Source organism: Dama dama, chromosome 7, assembly GCF_033118175.1.
Source record: "Dama dama isolate Ldn47 chromosome 7, ASM3311817v1, whole genome shotgun sequence".
NCBI classification, from domain to species: domain Eukaryota; kingdom Metazoa; phylum Chordata; class Mammalia; order Artiodactyla; family Cervidae; genus Dama; species Dama dama.
In genome coordinates, this window is record NC_083687.1 from 52,977,372 (window position 1) to 52,997,491 (window position 20,120).

At 60.4% G+C, this 20,120-nt stretch overlaps 1 protein-coding gene across 1 annotated transcript in view; it reads left to right on the forward strand.

Moving 5' to 3' along the window:
• Nucleotides 1-11,986, forward strand: part of GMDS (GDP-mannose 4,6-dehydratase) — a 432,217-nt gene extending 420,231 nt beyond the window's left edge. The window contains exons 10-11 of the mRNA XM_061147748.1: nucleotides 11,529-11,597; nucleotides 11,724-11,986. Of these exons, the coding sequence (XP_061003731.1) occupies nucleotides 11,529-11,597; nucleotides 11,724-11,786 (132 nt within the window). The 3' untranslated portion in view covers nucleotides 11,787-11,986. The remainder of the gene's footprint in view (nucleotides 1-11,528; nucleotides 11,598-11,723) is intronic.
• Nucleotides 11,987-20,120: the final 8,134 nt, after the last annotated feature.

Here is a 20,120-nt window from a genome sequence, read left to right on the forward strand (position 1 = left end):
ACGGCTCTGCATGTTTACTGAGGAGGCAATAAAGGACCGAGGAAAATCCCACTGCATTTTCTTACCAGGTGTCCACAGCTTCACTGTAACAGCAAGGCACGCGGGTCATCAGAGCTAATGCCCGCCGTGGATTTCTCCCGTGTGACATCAGTACCGTGGTGCTAGCTGCAGGTTAGGCGGTGTCTCCTGGGGCAGCTCTGCTCAGAGAATGAGATAACCCACAGCACCGCCCACCACGCTGAGGGCCGCTCTGCAGGCAGCCTGAGACACGTGAGCACTCAGAAGCACCCCCGCAGACAGAGGTCCTCCCTCCTCGGGGTGGAAGCCGTGATGCGCTGGATGGTAAAGACGTGAGGTTCCCCTCGGAACAAGCACTGCTTAGGTCATCCCTTCTAAAGAACGATCCTGGGGAAACGTGCAAGGGGAGGTGACTGGCCTCAAGCCATCGCCCGCCTTTCAGAGCTCCAGGCCTCGTCGAGTCGAGTCGGGGGTGCGTGCGGTCAGTCCTGCAGTCAGCCTCCCCGGGGCGGTCACTGGGGCCAGCACACATTCAAGGCTGTCACGGGGCTGGGAAGGACAGACTGCCTTTCCCGGGGAGGGGGCTGAGGGCGCCGCAGCCCTGCGCTCCCGGGGTTCTGTGGGGGGCGCGTCCTGGGGCACAGGGTGGGTGGGCTGGGTCGGATGAAGAGCAGAGTCCTCTAAGGGGGAGGGCTTGTCCTGCCTTTAGCGGCCTGGTCTTCAGGACTCGACCCTGGCACCCCGACTGCAGAGCTCGACCTGTCCCCCGGCCCCCCACCCCGACGGTCCCCACAGCAACCCTGTGAGTGACCCCAGGTGCTGGCTTGCATGCCCGTGTCCAGACCACTCCTTGTGCCCCGTGTCTACCGCTGAGTCTCAGCCACAGGGGTGCTCCCCTCACCCACCGGGACACCAGCTCTAAAATAAAGCTGCCCGCGTCCTGGCCCACGCGGACGGAGGGGCCCCAGTGCCGCTCCCACCCTCTGCTAACAGCCCAAGCTGCGGGGTTTCCTGCCGCAGCTCTGCAAGCGGGGCAGGCCCCGCGCCCGCCCGGCCTTCCTCTGCGGGCCCTGGGGGGTCGCGGCAGCACTTTTCTGTCGACAGACTCAAGAGGGGGGTCGGGGGCGCTGGCAGTGGTGTGTCAGGGCAGCCCCAGGTGCCTGGAGACCCCTCTGCAGGCTGACGGCTTGGGGCCAGGCTGAGTACCTCTGACCTCTCCCCTTCGGGGGGGCCACATGGAGCCCCAGCCTCCGGGGAACCTTCTTGGGGTCCCATGCAGTCGCCTGTGATCCTGTGAAGAGTCTGAGCTACACTCTGGGGGAGAAGCAGCAAATCCGGTGAGAGCAGAGTCCAGCGTGGCCTTCCTGCCCAAGTCCCCCCATCTGTCCTCCCAAACCCCAGGGACCCAGGACCTTCGGGGGGGCATCGCTGGGCCAAGGTGGGCCACGGTCTGTGCCAACCGTCGTGTGGACTTGCTGCGGCCGGAGTCCTGGGCCACCACCCGCCCCCCGCGAGGCTCCCCTTTCCGGGATCTGTTCACAGACATGTCAGAGAAGACACGGCTTCTGTCAGGAGATCTGACCCAGTTACTGCACGGGAGCAACGCTCGGAGGTCGGACATTCGTGCAGGAGGGGGCCAACCCTTGGCTTCCTGGACGCTTCCGAGCATCTCTTCCATGTCATCTCTTGGCCCCTTGTTTACTGGGGATGACGGCTCGTCTTAGACGGGGCTCACGCTCTGGGAACACGCCGCAGCGTGCACAGCGGGGTCCCGGGAGGGACCTGTGGGGTCACGTGGCCAGGTGGTGCTCGTGGCCCTGTGATCCGTGATTCCTCCTGTGTGGGCACAGCTGGTGTTTCCAAATGATTCTCACACTGAAGCACTTGGGCAAGCGGCAGAGGGTGACACAGGCTCCTGTTTTATCTCGGCCGCTGGCAGCACGCAGCTCGGACCCCAGCCTCAGCGGCGACGGCCATTCCGGCCACAAACACAGCCTCTGCCGGGATTCCAGGACAGCCAGCCACACTTGGAATCACCACCGAAGCTTCCATCAAAGTCAGCCTGATTATTTTCCACTGCGTTTTCCTGAAAGGATGTTATGATTTTCTAGATGTTTGGTAGCTGGCGATAAATCAGGCTTTTATGATGTCATGTGAAAGGTCCCCCCCTCTTCCTCCTGCCGCGGCCGCAGGACGTGTGGACACCGCTGGCTTAACCCTCTGCTCACTCAGGCTGGGCATGGCCAGGCTGCCCCCCGGCTGGGCATGGACGGCGCTGTGGGCCTCCCTCCACCATGGGGTGAACCAGACCTCCTCCACCAAGAGTCTGGCATCAAATCAAGATTCAGAACAAGCCAGTGTGTCCCTCAGAGCCATAGAGGCGATCACAGGTGATTTTACAAAAGCCATCTTCTGGAAGAGCCTCTGCATCATCATCATGAAAAGACGTGTCCTTGAAAAGGAGGTGCTATCTGAAGAAGGCACTATCTAAAGTCAGGGGGTACTGATAAAACGTGACTCTGGAACTTCACTGGTAGCGCCATCAGTTCACATGCTGTCTCTGGACGTTGGTTCACATGCGCTCACTGGAGCCCCAACCCAGGGTGTTCTCCCCAAATCCCACCCCCACCCACCCCCCCATCCACGGCAAGTGTTCTGTCTGCTCTCCCCTGGCAGCGGGTCATGTCCACCACCTCTCTCCACCCCGGCATCCTCAGCACGCTCCCGGTTCTGGCCACCTCCATCTCCGATCATCTGCATGCCCACGGTCCCCCCGCCGTCCCTGTCTCCCACCGCTCCCACCCTGCTCAGCGCCCACGGTGAGGTCAGAGACACCAGTGAGCTTGTGCTCAGAGCCCCCGGGGCCCCGAGGAACGTGAGACTCTGAACTCCGCTGGAGGCTGACCAAGTCCACAAATCTTGAAGTGGAGCCAGCGGGTGGACCTTTACGTCACACCGTCACAGAGAATTAGGGCAAAAACAGTTAAACTCAAGCAGGTTGTGGTGCTGTGTCCCATCCTCACAAGAGCTTCTGGCAGAAGAGGGACCCGTGGCCCAGGAGATGGGACCCGACCTCCCAGGAGGAGGTCCACTGTGTCCTCACTGGATCAGGGGCAGGTCAGCCCTTCCTCACCCCCACAGCAGGTGCTGGTACAGCGCTGGGCCCTGCCCTCTGCCCGGCAGGCCCGGGGGTGACATGACCTGCCCGCCCGCAGGGCACGGTCCTGACTCTGTGGAGCAGATGTCCAGACCTTGGCCCCCAAGAGTGGCCAGATGTTCCCAGGTTGAGAGACTCAAGCACAGGAAAGACTGGCAGGTTTTTAGGCGGGAAGGGGGGTGTGTGTGAGAGTCTCCAGGTGAGAAGAACTCACTCACCCTTGTAAGACACAGAGCTGGAAGTCAACCCCATACTTACTTTCAAAAATGACATGGGCATCAGAAAAACAGGTTTTCAAGCTACACCACGCTGAGGTGGCCAGTTCATAACTGTGGCCGGTGGTCTGCACGTCCTCTAAGGGACCGTCAGCAACCACTGAATAAAGCCACGTGAATACGTGGCTTTGCTACAAAGGGCCTGGGCCCCAAGATGGGAATTCCCTGGACACCAGTACGCCGTCAGCTCCTCTGGGCTCTGACCCCCTGGACACCCTGTGCAGACTCAGGGGCCTTTCTCTGTCCCCGAGACCCGAGGGCTCCACCTGCACTCCTCTCACCATCAAATCGCTGATGAAAGCACAGCTCCAGGAAGGACCTCCCGCTGTTCTTCAAGCCCACCTCCTCCTCGGCTTCTGCCCCGAACCCCTGTGGCCTCGATGGGCTTATTCACACATCCCGGCCCCTTGACTGGCCCTCCTGCTGACATCGAAGCTCAGAGCAAGCCTTCATCATGTCCACTGCTGCCCCCCCAGCATCTAAGACAGTAAAGGTTTGGAAACACTCAACAGCGTGTGAAATGGTTACAATAATTGGAGGAAAAATTAAACATAAAATCGGTTACCATTGTTCAAAAATTACGATCTAAAAATAGAAGTTTGGTTGGGGTGCAAGTCAAAGTGACAGAACTATAAAAGCAAATCTGTGAGACCACCCCTGCTTGAAGAGGACAGATTCATCCCTGACATCACTACAAGAAGTCAGAATCGCCGCTTTCCCCCCACCTTGGTGATGAAAGCGCCGACAGCCAGCCTGCTGTTGCCGTGAGCTGTGACGTTATAGAGACACGCCGGCTGTTCCCACCCAGGATCCTGACCCTCATGGGGCCTCGCCTGGTGGGCAACGTTCCCCCCGCTGCACAGCCTGAAACCCTGAGGCTCAGACTCCCCCACGGCCACACGGCTCAGAGGCTGAGCTGCAGAGGCAGCTGGGTCTCCCCAGTGGTGTCTAAGGAGCTTTTGGTCTTGAGATACAAGGTGTGTGCAGCAAAACACACGGATCTGAAGGGGGCAGACCGGCGCTTTGGCAGACGCACACCTTCTGTTCCACCGCCCTTGGGTGAGAAAACCCTCCCCGCCCACTGCCGGCCGGTGGCAGTCTTGTTCCCAGCACCTCCAGTTCCATTGCCAGGACAGAACCTCCAGCACGGTGGGCGGCGAGCGTGTGGTTGATTTTGGCCATCTGGTCACCCAGCACTGCAGCACACTGTTGGTCCCACCCATCAGCTTCGTCCATCTTGCTCAGAGAGCTCTCTGCCTCTCAGACGACTGTCCACAGAGCATGTTCTTGCCGTGTTTTCTGGGCGGGCTCGGCCTGCTGAGGGCTGTGCGTCTTCTGCTCCAGCGCCCGACCCCCGGGGGCTTCATGACATTCGTCAAGTTGTCGGGTTTAAGCGTTTCTGTGGCCGTGTTCAGGGAGGGATTCTATTTCTCTTAGAAAGACAGAAAAGGAAAGACCCCAGGTAACCGGGCAGCATGGCTGCCTCTCAACCTGGTAAACCTGCCACTGGCAGGAAACCAAGAGAATGGCCAGTCACAGAGACCTGACCTTCGTCTCCACGCACGTCTTCCACCACGCCACTAGAAAACCTTAACAAGTGTCGAAGCAGCTGTCCTAAGTTTTCCTCAACTAAGAAGCTCCCCAGAGAAACAGCCAGAAAGCAAGAACCTGGATGTGGTCCGTGGCCGAGCTAGCCCCAGCATCTCTTCAGAAGTCAGCGAGGGAACACATGTTTGCATGAGTGCTTTGTCATTTCTGTTTGGAGTGAGAAAGAGGAGGGCGGGAGGGTTACAGAAGCGGGGTTTCTTGAGATCGAACAGCTTGATGTGCTCTTCAGATTGAGAAAAGCCCAAAGGAAGAAACCCGTCCATGTTTTAGGTGCATGCATGCATCCACAGTACTCACTAATGCCGTGCCGCATCAGGCGCCAAGTCGTGTCCGGCTCTTTGCAACCCCACGGACTGTCGCCCACCCGGCTCGTCTGTCCATGGGGTTCTCCAGGCAGGAATACTGGAGTGGGCTGCCATGCCCTCCTCCAGGGGATCTTCCAGACCCAGGGATCGAACCCTCATCTCTTTTGTCTCCTGCAGTTGCAGTCAGGTTCTTTACCACTAGCGCCACCTGGGAAGCCTGTATTCATTAGTACTAATCTGGGGCATGGAGGGGGCAGCTGTCTAGGGCCCAGCAGGTCCCCTCACAATGGGGAAGGAAATGGCCTTCCTCTGCGTGTGTGCGGGTCCCTGGTGGCCATCCTCGGCCTCCTTGCCGAGGGGCGCCCCCAGCCCGCGTCAGGCTGCAGGTGAGCGAACAGGGAGCCAGGCTTGGCCCCCAGGTGCTTGTCAGGTGCCCAGGGAAGGGGCCTCCTGAGGCAGATCCAGGAGCTCCTGGTTGCATTTCGATCGTCTGGAGGTTTAATTAGCTGGTGTACGTGCAGCACTTGGAGGGTGGAAGGGCCTAAACGGCAGAGGCAGAGCCGCCCAGCCTCGTGCTCCAGGGGCCACGGGCCAACAGTGTCACAGCCCCTCTAATCGTCCACTTAAAGGTGCTTTATCTCCTTTCCGCGGGCTTGGTGTCACCTCCTACCAGCCTGGGTAATCTTCACACCCTCGACCCAGTTATTAACAGTAACCAGTCATTTCCGACAAAGACGCTGCTGGCTTTGAAGCCTGGGATGTGCTGAGCTCACCGACAATCTTATCTCCCTGTCGTGAACCAGCCCTGTGTTGCCACCTCCAGCGGCCCCGCCTCTGCCGCTGACAGTGACCATCAGGGAGGGCGTCAGGGTCCAGAGGCTCCCGCGGCAGCACTGACCGAGCTCTCCCGGGGCCGTCAGCCCCTGGAGCACCTCGGATCCCGGAGGACAGCCGACAGAGAAGGGAGCGGGCTGGGGTGGGGAGGAGGCACCTCGCCAGGGCGTGCGTGGCCAGGCCCACCCCCCGCCTCACCGGCACCTTCAGAGTAACCTGGGCGCAGACAGCACCCGGACGCAGCTTTGAGAAAGCTCGGGGCTGCCCTGGGGGCTCAGTGGAAGAGGGTCCACCTGCCGAGGCAGGAGGTGTGGGTTTGATCCCCGGGTTGGGGAAATCCCACCGCGTGCCGCAGAGCAGCTAAGCCTGCATGCCACGATGGAGCCTGCGCTCTGCAGCAGGGGACGCCTCCACCACAGTCAGAGGGCAGGCCCTGCACCCCAACGAGAACCAGCACAGCCAAAAATAAGAGAGAAGCCGAGCGCAGACTGAGCCCGGGTGAGCCAGGCCCGGAGGCGGGTGGGCTGGCCTCGCTGGGGCCCGCTTCTCTGCCCTGGGAGGGCGTGCGACTGTGAGGGGGCACTCAGGGCTGGCATCGGGGAGAGAACCAGCCTGGGTACCGGGCTTGTGTCCACTCTGCGAGGAGAAGGCCCCCGTCCTCACCTCAGCCTGAAGGACTTTCTCCACGACGTTTGCTCAAGCTATGTTTAAAAGGAACTTGATGTGCTTCATTGCAGTTTCCACTGTAAAATCATCTGTCCCGGCCTCTTCCCTTCATCCTAACCACATTTCTCTTTCTGCTAACCATATCTTCAAAATACAAATGAAAACAGACATCTCTATGAAGGCTGCACTATAAATGCTGTTAATTGGGTTCTCCATTTATAAAGCGAATACTTTTTCTGTTTACCACCATAGGCTTTATTTACAAATTTAGAAGTGGACGTGTCAGGAAGTCTGTGTTCTCGTTCATTCTTCCAGAGAGCTCTGTGTGCTGGGTAGACATCTTCACCCGTGTCTGGGGTGCACTTGGAGGTGGCCTTGCAGGCCTGGGTTTGGTAGCTCTCAGTAGCTCGTTCCAAATGACAAATCGTGGTTCCCAGCCCATAAGCTTCCTGGGGACCCACTCAGGCACCCCCCCCCAGCCCTGGGGCCGGGACCCCGCATCCCGAGGCCCCCAGCGGAGGTGCCGGCGTCTCTGGGCAGGCGCTCTCTGCCCCACCAGCTGCCCGGTATCTCCAGGGTCAGCGGCAGCGGGGCGGTGCTGATGGACTGGATTTCCCCGCGAGAGAGCCCAGCATTGTTCAGGCCCGACGGCAGCCCGCTGACGGACGGCCCCTCTGAGGCCGCTTCCTGAGCAGACCAGACACCCGCGGTTTTCTCCTCGTCTCTTATCAGCCCTGTCGTCAGAGGGGAGGCCAGGCCTCAGCTCCCTCGATGCCAACGGCGGGGGGTCCTGGGCGTTGTGGGGGGGAGTGAGCGGTCCTCCCCGCACTGCGCAAAGGACGCACATGAGGGCAGAGGCCTGAACCTGCCCCCCGGGAGGCAGACTCTCCTGTGGGCTTGCTGAGGGAAGGTCCCCACTTGGCCCTTCTCCTCATTCTCGCTGACTCTCAGCTGTGCGTCTCCAGCCCGGACTGGGCCAGCGTTTCCCATTGACTGTCCCTTGTCGTCGTCGTAGTGAGCAGTTCTGTCTTTCTAAAAAGGAGCATTTCCCCAAGAGGAAGGCATTAGCATCGAGTTACATCAGGAACCAAATTCACTGGCATTGTTTTATTCCCTGGGAACCTCAGCCATTCCTCAGTTTTGCTTTTTTAAGCAAAGTGGAAGGAAGCCGATGAATGTGGAGCAGCCCTCACGCTCGGCTCTTAGGTCCTGGGAGGTGGCTGAGCCTCCGGATCGTCTGTGCCCCTTCTCAGCCACAGGCTGGAGTCCAGCTCTTGCTGTGGGCGCTGTGGGCGTTTCTCAGCCTCCTGCCCAAAGAGCGCCCACCCTTAGATGTTTCTCCACCTAAACCGATGCCCTTCGGAGAGCCTACAGGCAGCCCTGTTAAGGAGACACATCACTTGAAAATAAAATGGATGTTAACTTTCATATTAAAAACTTTCCTAATGTAACTTCAGTGAAATAGCGAGAGAAATGAGAGTATGAACTTTAAACAGAAATGTGATAGAATCTGCCTGACGGCTTTCCCCAGGTGATTTTCAGGAAAGCGGGTGGGTATCCAAGGGCTTAATGTGCTGAATAATGACCAGAGCACAGGGGAAGGGGGAGGCCGCCGGCGTGGAAGCTGTGCTGTCATCCTGGTAGAGAAGAGGCGCCCCGGGCGTGGAGAGCGGCCGGTGAGGGTGGCGGCAGGCAGCACGGGCCTTGTGCTGACTGCGGCGTCTCAGGAACTGGCCTAATGACTTTTCCAGGATCTGGCCTGGCCCTTTATCACTTCACTGGAACAAGGACAGAAACCAGGAAAGCCGGAAAAATTGCTGCAGCAAAACATGCTTCCCACCTGCGTCGGTTTGCCGCTCCGCCTGCGGGCACTCAGGCCCCAGGCCTCTGGGTTGGACCCGGCCATCGGAGGACGAGCCCTGAAGGCCGCCCCGGAGTCTGCGGACCCGGAAGAGCCGGGGCGTCCGCACACGGACGTCTGTGCCGCCCCGCCGCTGGGGAACCGCTCAGCCAACCCTAATTGAATCCGACAAGAATAAATCACAGGCTGAAACTGCAGTGCTCACCTAGGGAACAGCCGTGGAAACGGGAGGACACCCAGAGCCGGGGCTCAGGAAACGCCGTCTTCACATAGAAATGCCTCACATTCTTCCCAGAGCTGCCCTGTCTCCCTTTTAAAGAAAAGGTCCAGACCACCCAGTGCACAGCGTGCGTTTGGGAAACTGTACATAAAATCATCACGTCCCTTCAGCCCCGACCCCTGTTGTCATACTAAGGCTTTAAGCCTATAAATAAAGGAGGACCCGAACTGTCAGAGAGAAGCAGAGAGCAAAACACACGGCTGGTTCCTCGCCTGTCGTCAGAGCCGATCCCACGCGAGTGGGGAGGACCCTGGGCCTGCCCCCCGGCCAGCCTCATGTACCCCAGCCCGGGCCCCAAACCTTGCAGGCCCAGCTGTTTACCTTTTCCCTGAGGGACGCTCCAGGGATAAGCAGGAAAGCCCCTCAAGAGGGGCTGAGTATAAAACAAGCCGGGGGTCCATGTCTTCCCTAGAAGGGGCCGGTCTAGGTGTCGGCTTGGACACAGCAGCTGGCGTCCAGAGCCGACGTTTTGTTTTAATGGAACCTCATCCTTTTCCTTCACAAGATCTCTCGGTCTAATTAAATTTCAGGGAGACAGCGCCTTGGCAGAAGGCGAAAGCTAGCTGCTGGGCCGGAATGTGGGAGCTGGGCTCAGAACTGCATCGGGAAGTTTTACTGGTGCGTCTCTGGTTTCAATGAAACCCTTGCACGGTAGCACGTCTGTTTCTGAGCTTTTGAAAGCCATTTTTCTTCTTCCTTAATTGTCGTTCCCTACTTGTTTTTAGATTAGGAGCTTGCTTGTAGAAAAATACAGGAAGCAGAGTTACAATGCAGAGCGCCCTTTCCAAGCCTCCTGCAGCCAGGCGAAGCGGCACGGGTCTCGGGGCTCTGCACCCTCTCGGAGCGGGCGCCCGTGGCAGGTGCGGGGATGGACGGCGCCCCCCGCCCCGCCCCAGCTGAGCGTGACTGCTGTGGGGCCTGGGGCTCTGCTTCCTGGGGCCACGTTTCACAGCTCGCACTGGGGACACAGACAGAATGCAGGTCTTTGTGTGACTCTCTTCTCCAACAGAAGTAGCCTCAAAGTCTAGACACATTTACTCGGGGAAAGGAGAGAGAAATAAATTCACTTGTTTTTCCGCATATATTTCCAGCTCCACGGGGCAGGCACTGTGTTAAATTGCTAATCAGTAATATCTGCACCCTACTTTTCCTGAGGACTCTGCACATGGACTTTCAGGGCCAGCAGAAGTAACTTGTCTGACTGTTACTAATGCTGGAGGCCAAGGCAGCCCTTCAGTGAAGCCCTTTGGGGGCTTGACTGAGCCCTGAATGTGAGGCTGGGTGGCAGAGAACCGCTGGAAGGGCCATGCTGGAACAGCCGAGGCAGACGTGGGTCCAGGCTGAGTGAGCGGGGCCGGGCTGGGGTGAGCACAGAGGTCCCGCCCGCCCCTGCGCCTGCCCCTGTGGATCCACCTTCCACAGCCTGAGTTGACTGATGTGGGGCAGAAACATTTCAGCTACAGCTTGAGCACCCGTTAGGCTCCTCACTGTGGTGGTTTGAGGCTGTCCTTTAGTACTCCGTGTGGCTGGGAGAATGTCTTCCCCAGGGCGAGCGTGTTCATGCAGCCATCTCATGGCCCATCTAAGGGCCCCTGGAGGAAGCAGGTTTGCATCTGGGGGAGGTTACCCCAGCCTGGTCTGTTTCAGAGTCTCTCTCTCTCCTTTTTCTTCCCTCTCTCTCCCCTCCCTCCTTCTGCCCTCACTTTCTTTTGGGAAGCATCTTGAAATTCTCATTTCTCATCCTCATGTCCGTCAGTTGTAGGCAGGGGATGGCTCAGCTGGGCCGGGTGGGCAGTCCCTCCCCCGGTTCCCTTCCCAGGCAGTCCATGCGAGGCAGCAGCCAGGAGGTTCTCAGCCCCTCCCCGTCCAGGGAGGCCCAGCAGGGACCAGTTGAGTCATCGTGTCCTCTTTTATGTGTTTTTATATTTTGATAAGACCCTGTCAGCTGGGGAGAGAAACTCACCACTGAGCAAATGAGCCGCAGTGGGACTGGGGGCGGGGAAGGGGCAGAGGAGCCCGGCCCTGGGTGGGGGGAGCTTGGGGGTGAGGAGAAGCCCTGAGATCAGCATTTCCGAGGAAGGGAGGGGACCGACAGAACAGCCTGGACCTCGGCTCTGAGGGCGGCAGCGGGGGGTCAGTAAGGAGGGGTGGCTGGGAGACCTGCTTCCTGCGGGGCAGGTGTTGTGGGGGGGGCTTCGAGAGCTGGGAGAGGGGGTTGGGGGAGGGGAGGGGGAGGGAGGGAGAAGCGCAGAGGGAGGGGGAGGGGAGGGCGGGGGAGGGGAAGGGACTTGGCGGGGGAGGGGGGAGGGGAGAGGAGCCGGGAAGCGAGCACCATGGGGGGCGGGGGCGCGTCCCCTCTCCTCGGTGTGGCCCACAAGGCCCTCAGAGCGCGTCCCCGGGGCGGGACTCGGGGTGGCGGCGGGGACCCGCCCAGCTTCGGCCACAGGAGCCGGGTGGGGGGGCGCGGGTGACCCTGCCAAGGCCGCCACCGCCTGCCCGACCGTGCGCCCCATCCTGCCCGCAGGACTTTCTGCAGGGAGACTGCTCCAAAGCCAGGCAGAAGCTCAGCTGGAAGCCCCGGGTCACTTTTGATGTGAGTGAGTCTCCGGTGCTCCGGCCGGGTGGGAGGGGCCCGGGGGGCGGGGAAGGGGGGCAGTGAGGAGGGCCGGGGCCGGGGGGCCGGGGGTCCCCCTCACCCGCGCCCACGCCCTGCCTGCAGGAGCTGGTTCGCGAGATGGTGGAGGCCGACGTGGAGCTCATGAGGACCAACCCCAACGCCTGAGCGCCCGGCGGGGCCCAGGCCAGCCGAGGTTTGCGGCAGCCGGGAAAGGCCCAGCCGATTCCTTTTCCTCTGATCGGTTTTGGAATCACGATGTTTTAATCACATATTTGCTTCACTTGAAATTATATCCCAGACAACTGAGATTGTGGGGCTTTCAAATGGTTTTTCTCTTTTGTTATTAAAAAGAGCCTTCCTCTTAATTAGCATTAACACAGTCCCTGTGGATACTGTCTTCAAGTTATAAAAGCAGCAACTGTAAGGACCCCAAACAAAAAGTCACGCAAATCCATGCCTTGGAGTAGTAATCTAGCTTTCTTCCGAGAGAGATCCCTGGCCTGAGCCCGCCCGGCCGCACGCCCTCCTGAGTCCAAGCGGCGACATTGCCTTCCCCTCCTGGTGACAATAAGCCACTCTGTGCAGCGGATCTGGAAACCCAGGTCCTGCAGAAAGGCGGCATTCACGGCAGAGCTGGTCTACGACTATAATTAGAACCCACAGGGCTCCCACCATCTCAAAAGAAGGCTTGAGAAACAGGGAGGGTTAGAAGAAGAAACTTGAAGGAAGGTAAATATTGCTGGAACATTCCATGCCAGGCCCCTGGGTGACCCAGAGGTCTCTGAGCCCATGCCTTTGCTTGTGGTCTAGAGTCTCACACACACTACTTATTTCCAACCTCCTTTCAGTACTAGATCACTTTTTAAATCTAATTTTTATTTAGTTATTCAACCAGTTTATATTTAGTGCCTAATGTATGCCAGACACCGTGCATGTGAACCACGCGAGGTTAATTAGAAATCCGGCTTCGCTGAGAGCATCATTTAGCGGCCTGGCTCCCACCGCCTGTGCTCCTGAGACGTGAACAGCGTGTCTGCACAGCGTTAGGCAGGTGGACACACACGTGTGGAATCCACCCGCACCAAGCAAGAGTTCGTGTACAGGTGGAGCCTTTGCCTGAGAGGCCGTATTTTGCCCCAGAACAAATTAGGTCAGGACTCCTCTCCCCCTCACTCCCCCTCCAAGGAAAATAAAATAAAACTTTACAGCAAATGGAATTCCAGCCTTTGCACATGCTTGTGAGTGGGGCCGAACTATTTCTGAATGTCTTCACGGGCAGGTTTATGATCTGGGGAGGACCTGGGCTCCAGGCTGGTGGCAGGAAAGAGGGCTCTTTGTGTGGCTGCTCGTGTTGTGAGAGCCTGCTGGCCGGGGGCGGCCTGGCTCCCGTGGAGCAGAACCGGGGGCCTGAGCCGGCCCACCCGGGTCTTGGGCTCGGGAGCGGCCCCAGGACGGGCCTTCTCCCAATCGGGATGCTGCTAATTGGAAACAGATGGTCCCCGGAAAGCTGGGCCTCCAGGACTAGGCAGGCTGGTGGGCACACACACACACTCACACACGCAAACACACACACCAACAAACATGCCAGCTCACACGCACACACACAATGCAAACCCGCTGTCACAAACACACTCTTAAACGTCTCACACACACACACCTTCACACACATTGCCCTTGGCCTCGATGTGGTGGGCAGACCCCCTCCTCCTCTTCCGAATCTGACCCCCTGAACCCTCTAGCCCTTCTCACGCCAGGTCCCAGGGCTCTGTGGCTTGTTACCCAGCGGCTCCCCCGTGAGCACTGGAGGGGGTCCAGGCAGGGGGTCAGCAGGGCTTCCGTGGTGCCCTGGGGTTAAATTATTCTCAAAATGGCCTGGAGCATCTGGCTTCAAGGGCACAAGAAGTATTTGGGTTTCAACCTTCTCTCTTCTTCCGTATTTTGGATGGGGAGGGGGTAATTTTGCTTCCTGACCTCCCCATGTATGCTTAAGAAGACGGAAAGAGAACAGATCTGCTTGAGTATCTCTGCGTTTTCTTTCTGTGCATTTCACTCAGACATCCTTCAAGACAATTCTCATTAAAGGGTTTTTTCTACCTTACGTCTCGCTTCAATTTCAACAAATTTACTTTCCCCTTTTTCTCTCTTCTGCCAGCTTTGAATATTCATTTTAGATATGATTATCTTCCACCTTGATTTTTCAGGTGAAAACTAAAGAAGTTAAGCGTCACAGTCCAACATGAGAACAGAGTTGTCAGGCCCACACTGGTGCCCCCGGAGCAGCGAGGCCCGTGGGTGGTACCGACAGCCGTGGCCTGGGTCCCACCCCACCTGCCTGAAGGTGGCGGCCTGTGCGCCGTCCTCACCGGAGGTGGGGAGGGAGTGAGGGCGGGGGGGGGGGGGGGGGCGGTGGCCGAAAGCCTTCTGCCCCTCCAGCTGTCCAGGGGTGAGTGTGGGCACACAGGCTGGGCCTGGGGGGGAAGAACTGGAGGGCTTGGGGGTCAGCCTCCCCGCGAGGCGGCCCCTTCAGGAGCTGGACTCCAGTCCGTGACTGTGCTCGGACACACGCCAGCCACCAAGAGGACAGACCCCAGGGTGGTCGGCGCTGCTGGGGAATGAGGCCTTCCTTCCCGCTGTTATTAACGCTCACGGCTGGGCTTAGTCACTCAGTCGTGTCCGACTCTGCGACCCCATGGACTGTAGCCCGCCAGGCTCCTCTGTCCATGGGATTCTCCAGGCAGGAACACTGGAGTGGGGTGCCATGCCCTCCCAATCCAGGGATCGAACCCAGGTCTCCCACATTGCAGGCAAATTCTTCACAGTCTGAGCCATCAGGGAAGCAAAAGGCGATATCTCCAACTTTTGTTTCAAAATAACCATAAATGCTTTGTTTACAAATCATCCTGAACCCAGCCAAAATGCCTCAAAACACCCCAGTACTAGGATTGCACCGGCACTTCCAGCCGGGTATTCTCAGCTTTAAGAAGTGTGTGCAAGTCCAAGTTCCCAAGCCATCTGTTTTCCACAAGGAGCAGCCTTTGGGGTTGGTGGTGTCTGGGCTGGGGGAGGGGTGGAGTCACCAGGTTTACCGGAAGACTGTGTGCCTAGACGGGGTTTTTCAAACACCTCCACACCCAAACACGCCACCCACACCTCTCCAAAAGTGGCAGGTTTTGATTTTTCCCGCGCGGCAGGGACAGCTGGGCGGAAGCACCCAGCGGCCCTTCCCCCGTGCCGGGCGTCGCCGACCTGCGGTCCCGGGTCCAGGCGGTGCCGCTGCGCTTAGCCCGCGACCCCCTCTCCGGCCGTTCAGGGCCCTGGGCCCGCCGCGGGCTGTTCGCTGGCCCGTCCTGGCCACCATCTCTGCCGGGGGAGCGGCCCCTCAGGGAAGCCAGCGACCGCGGCCTGACCCCCGACCCCCGACCCCGGCTCCCGCCCTCCCTCCAGGGCCAGGGGTCGCAGGCACGGGTCGCCCGGCTCTCAGCTGCTCCTCTTTGATCTCTGGATTCGGGGACCGGGCACCGGGCGCGGAAGCCACTGCACGGAGGAGCCCCGACGTGGGTGCGGGGTCCGGGGCTCCCACACCTACCGCCGGGACCGCTGACCGCCGGGGGCCAGGCGCCCTTCCCCCAGCGCGGGTGGCGGGACCCCCGACATGTCCCAGCACCGAGAGCGGAGGACTCGGGAGAACCGCACGGCTCAGCCCCGTGCCGAGCGCCCAAGGCGCGCGAGAGGCCGGTGCTCGGAAGGACGGGTCCCCAAACTCCCAGCGGCGGGTGAACCGGGGCGGTTCCGATCCGAGGCCACGGGCTTCCGAGGAAGACGACCCCGATGCGAGGCGCGCCTGGGGTAGGAGGGCCGTTTGCGGGGGAGCAGAACCTCAGCTGGAGTTCCGCTTGTGGCCAAGAGGCTGCCAGCCAGGCGGAGGCCGTCCAGCGAGGCCTTCCTGTCGGGCCGCTTCTCCCAGGATCCCCGACCCTCTCCCAGGATCGGCCTGCGAAGCCGCGTCGGCGGGGGGGTTCCCAGTCACCAGACACGCTGGACGCCGCGTCCCGGCCTCCCCGACGCCGCGCGCAGACGCCTGGGGGTGTCTGGCTCCCAGACGGCCGGGCCAGGAGCCACAGTGGGGCCTCCGCGTCTCCTCCACGGCCCCTCCGCCTCCGCCCGCTGCGGCCTAACGCCCGCTGCCAGGGCCAGCGCATCTCCTGCGGGGTGACCACGATGAAAGGCCTTCGGGCCGCACGGAGGGCCCTGGGGCGGCCTCCACCCGGCGAGAACCCAGGCGCACCAAGCCCCGCGCTCCGGCTCGCGTCCGCGGCCACCTCTGCCGACAGGGACGCAAGGCTCTCTCTCCGCAGGGGACACAGTCCTCGTCTTTCCTCCACTCGCGAATTTTTGAGAATCCGATGGCTTCCTAAACACGTGATTCCCACTCCCGTCCGGTTTCCACATCTGTAGCCTCTGAGACCCGCACAGCCTCCGGCCCAGGGACCAACCTTTGTACTGAAGGAAAAGCAGAGGCCTTAGGAGTTAATGGCGCTAAAAGCGTTGGTTTTCCTGCCTTTTCCCAGGGGTGGGTGATGGGGAGGGAAGGGTCTGTCTCCTTTCTTTCTCATCTGTCATGTAAATCGTCCCCAAAGCCCCGCTGCAAAGCCCTTCACTCCCCAGCCTCCAGCTCAGAGCCCTGGCGACCAACCTCCAGCCTGAGCCCAGGGGAGGGCTCCTCTGCCCCGAGGCCAGGCCTGGGGTGCCACCACCCGCCCAGGGAGGAGGCCCGCAGCCTTGGCTGCCTGCCCACTGCTCACTCCCAGGGCCACCCAAGTAGCACTGAGCTGTGCAGACTCTGGGGGCAGAGGAGCAGCCCACACAGGGTCCTTCCTGGGAGTGACCTGGGGGAAGGTAGGGGCAGGGGACAAGGCAGCAGCTTGGAGGAAGCCAAAGGCAGAGAGAAGAGGTGCTCTGGGGTGGGGGTGGGGGGGCGCCCGAGTCCCGCAGGGTCCCCGCCAGGCCAGCCACTCCTCTGAGCTGTCCTGCGTCTCCTCCAGGAGCTCCGCCCTTCTCTCCTGCTGAAGACTCCCGGGGCCTGTAGGCCAGGAGACCCCAGAGCCCATGGCATCCCCTCTAATAAGCTCAATATGCTGCAAATTTGAAATCAGTGAGGGAAAAAATCAAGTCAACAACAACAACATAATGTGAAGCAGAGACTTCTCTGGAACCGGGTGAGAAGGAGCAGGTCGGCAGAGGCCTCAGGTCGCCCTCCTGCTCCCTACGCCTTAGTTTGGTTTCCAACAAGGCGGACATGGTCCATTTTGCTCAATTTTCCACTCCTAATCCGGTGGAGAACGTCATGGAGAGGCGGCTTTCATTCCCCCGAGTGGGTTTCAGCGCTGGAATTCCTTGGATTAACCATCGCCCCTTTTCCAACCAGATCTGGACCTGGAACCAGCCTGTCCTGCTCCCTGGGGCCGGGTGTCAAGGCCTGCTCGCCAGCCGGCAGCCACATCCGGCCCAGGCCCAGCGCGGCGGACGCGGGAGGCTGCCCTCGGCGGGTGGGGACCCTCCCAGGAGGGGCTTCGGGCCCCCAGGCTTCTGTGGAGGCCTGGGGGGAGTAGTGGGGGAGTAGGGGAGGATAGAGGGGGAGTACGGGGGGCAGAAACTCGAAGAGCTTCCTGCAAACGATGGATTCGCATGCCAAAGGGGGACCTGGAGCAGAGGGGCCACGGCCGCCCAGGCCCAGTGACCGATACCACGACGTCAGAGGAAGGCTGTGTTTAGGTGCGACCGAAATGCCACTAATAAACAGCTCTTTTCAAGGAAGCTCTTGGCCTCCTTATAAATTGAAATAGTAACTTTCAGGAAGATGGGGTCTTGAAACTGGCATTTCAGCCCTAAGCACATGTCGATGGGTTTTTTTTTTTTTTTGGTTTTGGTTTTTTTTTTTTTTTTTTTGCCTTGGCCATCGCCTGAATCAATCAGGCTGTGCATCGCCCCCCAACCCCTGGTTCCTGGAGTGGACATTCTGATACAGTCTCTGGGTTCTTTTTCTCTCGACCTCCCCCAAAGCTCCCTGCCTGCCTGAAGAACCGTTTGCACAGAATCAGATTCTCGCCCGCCCCGCTTTATTACGTGGCCACCATCAATCTTGCCCCTAAAGCGACATTTGTTTATGACCCTGTGGGAAGGGCTAATGGCTTCAGGAACGGATCTACAAAATGAGTCCACAGGAGCCCAAAGACTCGGCGACACCAGGCAGGCCATCCTCGCGCTGGGCACTGAGCTCCAGAGCAAACAGGCCCCCCAGAAGCTCCGGGCGAGGGGTGACGGTGGAAAGAAACTCACCCCCACTGCCGCCAACAGGGGACAGCCCTGCTCCCGGTGTCGGCCTGGATCCACCGGGCGCCGCCTCCCTCCCGGCAGCCGGCCAGCACCGCGCCATCCACACCGAAACGGACGGCTCTCCACTTTACAAACCTAGACCCCTCCAAAGGGAACAGCGAGGAGGGCGAAGGCCCCAGTCCCTGGTCACCTATCAAAGTTCAGGGGAGCCACAGGGCTGGAAGGCAGGCTTGTTCCCTGACCCTTGTTCTGACCCCGCAGGAAACAGCCGAGGGCTTACGGGCCACCAGCACAATCGAGCCTTATTCGCCTGCAGACCTCGATTATTAATGACACAAACTGCAAACTGCGGGGCATGATAAATTGTAAAATGTGTGCTTGTCTGCATGCAGTCTGGTGGAAACAGCCTGTCACCTACATCACCCTGGAGAACAGCACCCAACACCGTGTGATACACCAAATGCAAGCCTGCATGTGGCATGCAGCACGCTGAGAATTACCTACTCCTGTAGAAACTGCTGAGAAGCGTCCACTGCCTCACACAGGACAGAAAAACTTACTTTCCTCAAGCTTTCTACAGAGGCGGACTTCCGCCCCCCACCGCTGGGTCCTGTCTGATGTCCCAGGCTAATTCCAAACTGTGCTATTTGTTCAAACATGAAGGAGCTTCTCAGAATATTTCATAGCAAAATTATCCTTGTTGCTGTAACAGTTCCAATCAAATGTGCAAAGCACTAATGAACAACTGGGGCGGGGTCCCTCCAGAATAAAGAGCCCAGACCTCCCAGGGATCAGGTGGCCCCAGTCAGCCTTAAACTGTGTCCAAGAAGCCAAAACGTCCTGAAAGCAGGACATGCCACATAAGGGGATCTAACATCAGCTCCATGACCAGGCCCTTCCGCTCCAACACAGCTTCTGAACAACGCCGTGGGCCACTCCTGTGGAGAAAACTCTTTTCTCTGCCTACAAGTAACCCAAGCACCTTCCCCGAAGCATATCTTAAAGACCTAACTTTCCAAACGCTGGGATTGAAAAGGCATAAATGATTGCTAAGAGGCTTCCCTGGGGAGCAAGCAGGCAAGCACTCCCCTGCTTGGACCGGGGCTGCCCGCCGGCCTCCTCCAGAAGCCGAGCGCCAGCGCCGCGCTCCCACTCCAGCCCCTGGACTCGGGGCGAGAAGGACGAGCCGAGTCGGGCCGGCCAGCTCTCTCCCACCCTCGCCGCCCAGCACCGAGGGCGGGTCGAGGCCAGGCCCCAAGGCCGCGGGGACGCCCCCCCGCCCAAGGAGCGGCTCTAGCTGCCCCGCGGCCTTCGCGAACCGGACGCGCGCGCCGAGAGGGGACGCGGCCCAGCAGAGAGGCCGCCCGGGCCCAGAACCAGCCAACCGGCCGGGCCGAGGCTGTCAGGCCGGCCAGGGCACGCCGGCGCCGGCGGCGGGGCCTGCCCGTCGTCCCGGGGCCGCCGCGCGCTAGACGAACGCACGTGCGTCCTCCAGACAAAGCGGCGGGCGCGGCGCGGGACCGGAGCCCTGCGCCAGACACAGACGCGCGGTGGGCCCGCCTGCCCCGGACCCGGCCAGAGGCGCCTAGGCGCGGCTCTCCCAGCGCCCCGACCCAGCCGGGCGGAGAGGAGGGGCCGTGGGCGCTAAGCGCCCAGGACGTGTCTTCCCCCTAACTAGCCGAGGAGCGTCCGGTCCCGAGGCCGGGTACAGCCAGGTCCACACGGCTGCCCACCGCTCAGAGAATCGGGACGGCCGAGGTCGGAGGGCTCGGCTCCCGCAGCCCGCCTGGGGGCGGGTGGGGGCGCTCCGCGTCCGTGCGGACCGGGCCGCTGGCCACCTGCGGCCGCTTCTCTCGGGGCCGGCCCCGCGCCGCCGCGGCCCCTTTGTCCGCCAGCCCGGCTCCGCTCTCGGCTCCCACGAATAAGCCACGCGGGAGCCAGGCGGTTTGCCCGCGGATCCTTCCCCTTCACTCCCAAAAGGGGGCTCCCCGGAGGTGCCAGGCCGCCCAGCCCGGGGCTGCGACGCGGAGGCCGCGCGGCGGGGAGGCCGGTCCCGGTGGCCTGCCCCCGGGGACGCCGCGCCCCGCGCCCTGCGCGCCTCCGGGCTCGACTCTGAGCCAGGGACCCAGCAAATCAGAGGCCGTGTAGAGCAGTTTTTGACTGGAA